This window comes from Manihot esculenta, chromosome 12 (genome assembly GCF_001659605.2).
Source record: "Manihot esculenta cultivar AM560-2 chromosome 12, M.esculenta_v8, whole genome shotgun sequence".
Lineage (NCBI taxonomy): Eukaryota > Viridiplantae > Streptophyta > Magnoliopsida > Malpighiales > Euphorbiaceae > Manihot > Manihot esculenta.
In genome coordinates, this window is record NC_035172.2 from 14,751,985 (window position 1) to 14,761,420 (window position 9,436).

Consider the following 9,436-nt stretch of genomic DNA (forward strand, 5'->3'; position numbering starts at 1 on the left):
CATTAAAAAATAAAAAATAAATGATTTCGAAATATCTTTTACATAAAATATTTTTTAAATATAAATTATTTTACGCAAATAAATAAATTCTAAACCTAACAAAATAAATCAAACTAAAATTACACATCCTCCCTTCTAATTTGCAAAAAGATTTGCCTTAAACCGGTGAAACCTCTGCATCGCAAAATTATAAGTTTTAACTGTAAAAAATGTTTGTTTTAAAAAAAAAAAAATTCTAAAATTTGAATAAATATTTTAAGCTTTATCATTTAATGGTTAAAAAAAATGTTTTATTATTATAACCCATAAATATCATTTAATCCATTTTTTTTATTGAACAAGGGAATACGCAAGTTCAATTTTTCGTTTCTAAAAATGAATGCTTTTCAAATATGATTCCAGCCATGGTTAAAGAAATAATAGAAGCAAAGCAAGATGCTCAATTCCCCACTTTCTCAATTATCACAAAAGAATCTTAGAAATTTTTAAAATTAAAAAGAAATAATTTTTTGAAAAGGAAAAAATCAAATTAAATTCTTACAAAATTCTTGGTATATGATCAAATATTCATTCGACAGATACTAAAAACATCTAATCTAAGTGTTCTGAGAAGAAGAGTGAAGTTCTGAGAATCTCCACTTCACATGTACATTTTCGTTTGGTGAAAAAAAATTCTCAAAAAGGCTGCAAAGACTGGCCATGAAAAGTACAAGCAATGCTAAAGCATGGTTGGAGTTATGACCCAACAGAAACCCATTACGTTAATTGCTTTCAAATATATAAACAAGAAAGCCCAAGTATACATTTTAATCGCCTTACATGCAGGGGGAAAAAAATCCAGCAGTCACTGCTAATATCAACACCTTCCTAGAATCAAAGAGAGAAAATGACTTCTTGAATTGGTATTAGTCCAGCCTAATTTGTCAAAAACTGTGAAACTTTCGTAGTTCACTCCATGTCAGACCCATCAATGGCTGTGCAACCCCACTTATCCTCCTGCTGCTGTCAGCTTCTTTTTTATTTTACTTTTAGTCATCAAGTCGAAACTGCTCGCATTCTATTGACCCAAATCTAGTGAAGTTTGTAATAAGAACATTTATCATCTTTCTTAATGTTACTTTAAATTCACTGGAGGCATTCCGGTCCTCGTTATCGATTTCAGCTACTCCATCTTTAACTTTAACTGAACCCACTGTAGCGCCATCCACATAAGCTTTACATGCTACCAGAATATCACGTGCACGCGAGTGAAAATGACCAATGACATAATCTTCAAAATACTGCAAGCAACAAAATTTCCAGTCATTAAAATGTCAATATCTAGTAGTGTTATCAGTAAAGCAATTTCCTTCCCCTCTTCTTCTGGGAAGGGGGCTTGACACTTGAGTGTTAAAAATTTACGGGTAAAAACATCTAATACTTGCCAAATTAAACAAGCTTGGATAAATATCTGTTAAGGCATAATAAGAAGCCTGGAGTCTAGATGAAAGTTCAGAGCACAAAACTTCGCATCAATGTAAATTTCGATGGCAGGGTAAAAGGAGGTCTGGCACAAGAAGGCGCTCAACTCTGGTCGAGTGCTGCTGAGCAAAGCCATCCAAAGAAAAAGAACAAACTTTTGACACCTTAATGCATCTAATCTCTATCCAATAATTCTTAAAGCAGGAGGATAAGAAAATCCAAAAACAAGGGCAAGAAAGGAGAGGAACTGAGAAAGGGAGGGAGGAAGAGAAACCTCAGATAAAGAAGAGCTGTAGACTAATAGATTTAGTGAGTTATACCTTAGGCGGTCTCCGAAGTGTGTACATCATTGTCTTCAAAGATAAGATAAATACATCCTCACTGTACTTCCTGGATCTTCTATCTCCTTCTGCCCCAACATAAGATGATTCATATCCAGGCTCATTGAAGAAGGGTTTTGCATTAAGAATGAGAGCTTGAATAGAAACCAGAACTTGAAGCATGGTTGATGTCCCCGGGATCCACATTTCATTCTGTCTTCCGCTCCAGGTTCCCAAAAGGCTGAGGCATACTTTACCACATTCATACAAATTTGGATTCAATCGAAGTCCGCCTGAATAGTAGTAGACCGACTAACAGTAGAAATTCACAATTAAACACAGAAGGATATTCATAATATTTCAAGGAGAAGACTACAACAAAATACATACTGGGGGTATATCAGGATATGTGGGGGGGAAGAGACAGTCAAAGACAAAAAGGCCATCATGATAAGGAGTACCAGCAGGTCCCACAATGACAGCCCTCAAAAGTTCCATCCGCGCTTCATAAACTCTAACAGAAATTGTATCTATTCAATTTAGAGAGAGAGAAGCTTAGTCATCTAACCAACTAACATGGTGTAACAACAGTCAATTTAGAGAGAGAGAAGCTTAGTCATCTAACCAACTAACATGGTGTAACAACAGGCGAAAAGGAAGTGCTTTTCAACTACAATGGATAGAATAATTATCAAGAAGAGAGAGAATGTAACTATTTTTCAAGAGTGTTCACAAATGTTTACACTAAACAGAATGTGCTCATTTTTTAAAAAAAGAAGAAAAGAAAAGTTCTATGAAAATAACCAAATAGGCATGGATTGGAGCACTATTAACTGCAGCAGCCTGTTACCCAGTTGCTGCTGCTTATAGCATAAAATGGTTTTTATAGGAGGAATAGTTGTTTCTGTTTCCCTCTCTCATTCCTCTATTCCTCCAATTCCAACTTTTGTATGGCTTTCTTCTCCACTTCAATGGCTTCACCAAATTGACAGCTTCATCACTTCTCTAATGTTGTTTATTTATCTCCTTCTGTGAATCAATCAGACCTTGCAAAACTCCCATATCCTCCTCCTCCACAAAGCCCCTTTACCCTAACCCAAGACAGCCACCCCCTCTTTACCACTCTCCCTCACTAGCAACCTCTGAATTGTTCCCTAACAGTAGCTCTCTTTGACTTTCAACCATAGAATCATTCAGCCTAATTCCTGGTGTTGAAGCCTTGTCTTTGTCGATCAGCAAGATTAAGGTCTCCTGTTGTTTAGGCCTTGCCCTCACTTCTATCACATTAAACAAGTTATTGTTACCTTTCGTAGTCGGTGCTGGGCATGAGTAGTTCATGAGGGAGCTCTTAGGTGAATAGTGGATGATTTGATTGCAATAGGGTTTGTGAAGCATCTAGGTTTTTCACTAATGATGCATTCTATAGAATTTTGAATTGATCTTATATTGTGCATTCAGTAGGGTTTTGCTAGAAAACATGCACTATATTTTATTTGTATTCTTGGGCGTTCTTTGATTTGCCAAAATTAGGGGAAATTGATTCCCTAGGGGTTAATATGAGACTCGAATCATCAAAGATAAAATAAAATAAAAAAGAAAACTGAACCATCTCGGCATTTCTATCTATTTCATTTATTCCCCACTCAAACATTCATTCATTTACTCTCCCATTTTGTTGGTTTTAATGAATACAAAATCTGGATCCATTGAGTCTGAAGGTTGTTAAATTTGGGCCAAACCTAATTCACCCAAAAACTGACAGGAAAGAGTGCCTAAGACCCTTGTAAACTGATGTGGGATTCAACGCACCCCTCATGCCCGGAACTATACACATATTTACACATTTATGGGAGACACATCACTCTGATACCATATTAAATTTGGGCCAAGTATAATTCACCCAAAAGCTATCTCAAGTAGAGGAGTGCATAAGGCACTTATTCACCCAAAAACTAAGGGGAAGAGTGTCTAAGGCCCTTATAATAGCACATTACCCCAATTCCAAACCGATGTTGAATCACTGACGTGGGATTCAGCAAAGGTAATAACAAGAGAAGCAGAGAGGGAAAGGGTGGGGAGAGAGAGAGAGGGAGGGAGGGAGGAAGAATGAAAAAGGATGGAGCCATGGAATAGAGAGGGGAAGAGTATAACGGAAATATGAGAGGGACAAAAACTCTCAAACTCAGTTGTGGGACCAGTAATCAGCTTTCACAAATTAAAGAAATAATTTTCACCCACCACATTAGTACGTCAAACCGCGAAACAGGCAGCAACAGTAGCCATAGTTCAACTGAATTCTCACACAATCGAGTTATTTTCACGGACTAATTTCTTTTTCCAATGAGAGCAATAGAGTTTAGTGCAAACATTAGTGAGAACGCTTAAAACTGGCCCCCTAAGAGAAAAGAAATTTCTCTGTCCAACAAAAATTACTCCCAAACTTGTCATTATAATAAAATTTGAACTCACCTGGTAGGTCCTTCTCCAGAATTTTCCATTCCTCTTGAATTCTCTTTGCCCAACTTTTGGGCTGCTAACAAAAGGAGAAAATGAGTTCAAGTTCTTTGGCATACGAGCCTTCATTACAAAATATCGGTTGACTGAGATATTCATTTACTGTTCACTTACCTGCTGTCCTGAGAAGCCCATACGGCTGTAGTGATGATCCGAGAAATCTTCCACAGTATCAAATTGTTTGAAGTTCTTAAATTTATGCATAATACCATTTTCTTCATTGTCTATGACTTCCTCATTAAAGCTTGACTCTGCTGTCCTTTTTGTTTCAGCACTACCTAATACAGTATCCTTTCCCTTGCTTTCAAAAAGACCTGCAATAGATGAATTGCTTGTACCAGCATTGACAATTGCAGAAGGAGCAGGATCTTTCATCCAAGGAAGTGATGCCTCTACTCCAGGTGGAAGATCCACATTATCGAATTGAGATTGGATAGCCAAATAATCATCTTCATACAAATAGTCATCATTGGCATAATCAGAATTATCATCAACATAATCACCATCATCATCACAAATTTCATCTTCATGATATGACAAGTCAGAATTGGAACTGTTGATATTGTTTAAATTAATTGGTTCAGGAGTGGAACTCTTTATATGATCAATGCTGTCCAAAGATCCTGCTATACTAGTAGAAATCCCATGATCACAAGATGAAACATCCTGGAAAGAGACCAAAAACAAATTCCAAACAGGGTTGATATTCACATGAAAAAGAAGCTACCTTGATACAACATATAAATAATAATAAGTTCCAATGGCATACCATAATCTGATGTGCCCATGTATCATCATAATCTACTTTTGATTTTCCCTTGGAAAATGCATGAGCTTTTTCATGACTCGAAACATCAGAGGGATATAGGTTGCTGTCAACACCCATCACATCAACAACCTAAACAAGAAGATTGCATTCTCAACATAGAAATCAGATAACTAACAGAAAAACCCTTGTAAAGCATTTCAATATGGAAGTGCTAAGATATCAAAATGCAATTCACGGACACTCAATCGATGGAACATGTTATTTAGAGTGAGGAGTTCAAGGACCATAATAAAGCATCCGTTAACACAAACAGGTAAGATGTATGAAACTATAATCAGTCAACCAGTTTTTACTCAACCGAATCAAACCTCCATCTCGTATGACAAAAATAAATACTTCTGGAAGTTAACAAAATAATGGGCTTTCAGGGGAGAAAGAAAAGGCTTTTTTTTCATAAATATGTAAAAACTGAAGCTGCTGCTGGAGTTATGTTAAAATACCCACAATTGCCTTCAAATACAAAGGTGAAAGCTAATACTTGAATTCCAATGTATCATTCTTACAAAGGATTGCAAAAGTAGAAGTTTATGGAGATGAATAAAAATAAGATTTGCATGTCACAATAAGCTTGGAATATAGCAATGCATCTGCCACAAAACTTACATGATGTGAGAAACAAATCAGACAAATATGGGTTGTATGTATGGTTCTAAATGATCAATGCTACTTCCAAACTCTCGCCCAACCATATTTGTGCATTTAAATCTTAGTATGCTTTCATATATATTTGCCTAGAACCCATCCTCAGTGCCAATTCAAATCTACCAGACAAAAATACGTGCAAATAATATGAATTAGCTATTATCCATGTAAAACTGAAATCAACACAAAACTTCCAGATAAACATCACGCATAAATCGTCTGGCACGCAACAAACATATCTGTATGATGCCACAAATTGATAAGTTGCAATTGAACAAAGAGGATATTCAATTTTGTCAGAAATGATACCGACAAAGACATAAATGAATCGCAAAACCGAAAATTGTAAAATAAAATCCAGTTGCCAACATGGAAACCCAATGAGAAAACCAAACTAGAAGAAACCAAACACTTCTTTCGCCTACTTCTTTACTAACTTATTCAGAATTCTTGTCAGAATTCACCTTTTCCACTGAACCAACAGCCACTCAACTTTCTTACAACCAAATCTCTGGCAAATATATTTTCGCACACCAAGCGCGAGTACAAATACGATCCAGTCTAACAAGTCAAATCACGATCAAACAACATTTGGCGATTATAATATGCAAGAAGTAGAAACCAAAACGAATTACGCCTTCACAAGGGAAAAAGATAACTCAAATCACTTCAAAACTTTAACCATTAAAAACAAATTTGCCAGAATTAGAATGATGATCAAAAAGCGAAGAAACCTGCCTCGTTGTGCTTGAGTTTCTTGGGGTTCGAGACTTGATCGTCCATGTCGAAATCCATGAACACAATCCAATTCGATTTTCACACTACTGAAAGCTAGTCAGAAATCGGACAGTTAACGGTCTACTCCGGTTGAATTTAGCCGCTAATTCATGCAATAATGAACCAAAAACGCACATACCAAAAAGAAAAAGGCCATCGATACCTGAAAACTCAACTGTTCCACTTTTGCGAGCTTTTCACATGGAAGAAGAAGAAGAAAAAAGAAGAAGAAGAAGAACAAGAAGAAAGTAGTAGTCTACAAAGAGCGTAGTTTTTGTGTGCGTGCGAGATGGTTAAAGAGAGAATTTCAGTTCGCGCCTTATTAGGTGAATTACCTATCGTACGCAGGAAGGGAACGATAAGCGATGATCTGGTGTGGTCAATCATTGTTGAGAATAATAAAGTGGTGTTTTCTCATTCGTTGGATGTGAAATTTTATGAAGAATTTGGATTATGAGACTGATGCTCTGACTTGCAACCGTGATATATCGGAGATATATAGTGGTTTATGGTGGTGTTTTGTGTACTTGATTTTTACTGTTGAGTTAGTGGCAATCTCCATGTTAATGAGTCTGATGACTTCATCGATAGTATCCTTTTATTCGTCATAATCGAGAGATTTTTTTACCAAGAGATTTTTTTTCCCAAAATATTCATCCATCAAATAACAAAATTGGAAATGATCGAGTCCGCAGTTAATACAGTGCAATAGAATTCCGCTAATAATAAATGTCTAATTCATTCCAAAGTTATATTATAATTTAATCCCTATAATTTTATTTCGTCTAAATACATCCTACTTCCATTTATTTTTCTAGTTTAAAAAGTAGGTAATTAGTCAAATTTCTGAAAATTATTTATTTTTTACACAATAACCTTATTGAACAATATAACATATATAAAATAATAAACCTTTTATATCTAAAAATCCAAATCCTCTTCTCTTTCTCATATAAATGGTAAGTTGATAAATGTGTATTGAAAAATTTTAAACTTTATTATTAATTTGTATATTTTTATTATTTATAGTAGTAGCAAAAATAGTTTAATTATATGAGGTGTTTGAATAAATAAAAGTATTTATTTTGTAATTGATGACAGCCGGATTTTAAACACCCAGACCTTGGCGAAGCCCAAGCTAAAAGGATTGGGCCTAAGCCTAGGAGGGCCCAATGTGTGGCTCTACACCTCATGCAAGCACAGGATGTGTCCAGGCAAGCAAGGCTAGATGCAAATCTGCCTGTGGAGCCCTAGCCTCGAGTATCCGTTAGCCCTCATGGAATAACAAATCTCGTGATGTCCGGTATCGTGTCCAAGTGGTGTCGGATGAAATTAAATGGCCGCCTAAAGATAGAAGAGGACGTAGTATATCTGTACGTACAGTCAGCATGAATATGACAGGAGGGTACGAGCGCGAAGCGGCAGTTACACGTCACTAAAGAATAAAAGAAAAAAGGAAAAAAAGGAAATGAGAAAGAGAGACAAACCAAGCTTATAAATATATACTTTGAGTCTATACCCAGTCTTGGATCTCAGACATCAATTGGCGCTGTTTGTGGGAACGAGGAAAATCTTTTCATCACTGGAGTTCTCATTTTCATTCACCCCTTGAGATTCACATGGCCAATGATGGCGAAAACCATACAGGAATCACCCCAAATGACCTGAGCTCTACTCAGGAAGGTTCACAGTTCTCATTCTCTAGCTCAACCGCCCCAAAAAATTAGCCACCCATGTTGCTTAGCCCTCTACCAAGCTCAACCGGGACTATGCCCCGAGCTTCCTTGTCTGACCAAGAACTACAAAGCATGGCTCTTCAGTTACAGAACACTGTCCACTGGCTAGGCTAGATGTTACAGTAGAGAGGGCTCAGTATCCCATTGAGCAGACCACCCATAGCCAAAGGACTCAATCTCAATGAGCCCCAACTCGCACTGAACTATCATATCCCCAACAAAGCAGTAGGAGGATAAAAGATGGAGACAGGGAAGCAAGTCAAAGAAACGAGCCAACAGCCCGAGCGAAAGGAAGGATAGCGAGGGAACTCATTGAGAATGATGGGGCTGAGAGCTACTCCTCTGATCCTTTAGAAAGATCAGAGAATGAAGAGTTAGAAAGAAACTGCCACCTGGAGAAGAGGGCTAGAAGGGAAGACATTGATATAGATAAAAAAATTAGAGAGATTGAAAGAGTAACTATTGACGGGACTGGGGGCACGAGACAACAATAGTCCCTTGTTGCCAATCTCATCACCATTTGTAAAACGGATTCAGCAAGAAACAATACCAAAGAAGTTTATGATGCCAACTTTGGCAGCCTATGATGGGACGGGAAACCTCCGAAAGCATGTCTTGAATTATAAGATGTTCATGAAGTTGCAGACTCATTTAGATGCCCTGATGTGTAAGGTCTTTCCAACCACCTTAACAGGACCAGCCTGGGCATAGTTCAACAGTTTGGATTCGGGGAGCATCAGGAACTTCATAGACCTGGCCAACATATTTATCAGCAGATTCATTGCTGGAGTTCCTGCGGAGAGAAAGACGAGCTACTTAGAGATCGTCCGATTAAGGAGGAATGAATCCCTGAGAGAGTATGTTGCTAGGTTCAACTCTGAAGCTTTGCAGATACCTGAGTTGGATGAGGGAAGAGTAGTAGAGGCCATGTAGAAGGGCACAACCTCCCCGAAATTCTTTGGGTCGCCATGCAGAAAGCCCCCTACTATCTTATCAGAGCTAATAAAAAAGGCAGAGAAATACATAAGGCAAGATGATGCCTTGACGACTAGCCGGTTTGCCAGGGATGACAAAGAAAATGGAAAGGCTGGGGAGGATAAGAGGCAAGACAGGTTAGAAAGGAGACAGGACTAGGGACCGAACGTACTAAACAAACA

General features: G+C 37.4%; 1 protein-coding gene across 7 annotated transcripts; it reads right to left on the reverse strand.

Annotated features, from left to right (window-relative positions):
• Positions 1 to 756: 756 nt before the first annotated feature.
• On the reverse strand, positions 757 to 6,876 carry LOC110607209 (putative ubiquitin-conjugating enzyme E2 38). 7 transcript variants are annotated; one of them, XM_021746282.2, is made up of 8 exons: positions 6,707 to 6,876; positions 6,505 to 6,590; positions 5,065 to 5,193; positions 4,410 to 4,961; positions 4,251 to 4,314; positions 2,172 to 2,311; positions 1,782 to 2,093; positions 757 to 1,280 (listed from the first exon to the last, which is right to left on the reverse strand). In XM_021746282.2, exons 2-8 carry the CDS (start codon positions 6,559 to 6,561, stop codon positions 1,029 to 1,031), a joined length of 1,506 nt encoding a protein of 501 aa, XP_021601974.1. In that variant the 5' UTR covers positions 6,562 to 6,590; positions 6,707 to 6,876; the 3' UTR covers positions 757 to 1,028. The 7 variants fall into 7 exon arrangements, with proteins under 7 accessions (XP_021601974.1, XP_021601973.1, XP_021601972.1 ...); XM_021746281.2 differs by having other exon boundaries at positions 6,683 to 6,876; XM_021746280.2 differs by having other exon boundaries at positions 6,505 to 6,597; positions 6,683 to 6,876.
• Positions 6,877 to 9,436: the final 2,560 nt, after the last annotated feature.

Bases quoted from the DNA above. Each gene is read 5' to 3' on its own strand.
- LOC110607209 (XM_021746282.2), bottom strand. From the start codon at position 6,561: ATGGATTTCGACATGGACGATCAAGTCTCGAACCCCAAGAAACTCAAG. The intron at 5,194-6,504 runs GCAGGTTTCTTC...CTTCTTGTTTAG, and splicing joins AGAAACTCAAGCACAACGAG to GTTGTTGATGTGATGGGTGT. The intron at 4,315-4,409 runs GTAAGTGAACAG...TCCTTTTGTTAG, and splicing joins TGGGCTTCTCAGGACAGCAG to CAGCCCAAAAGTTGGGCAAA.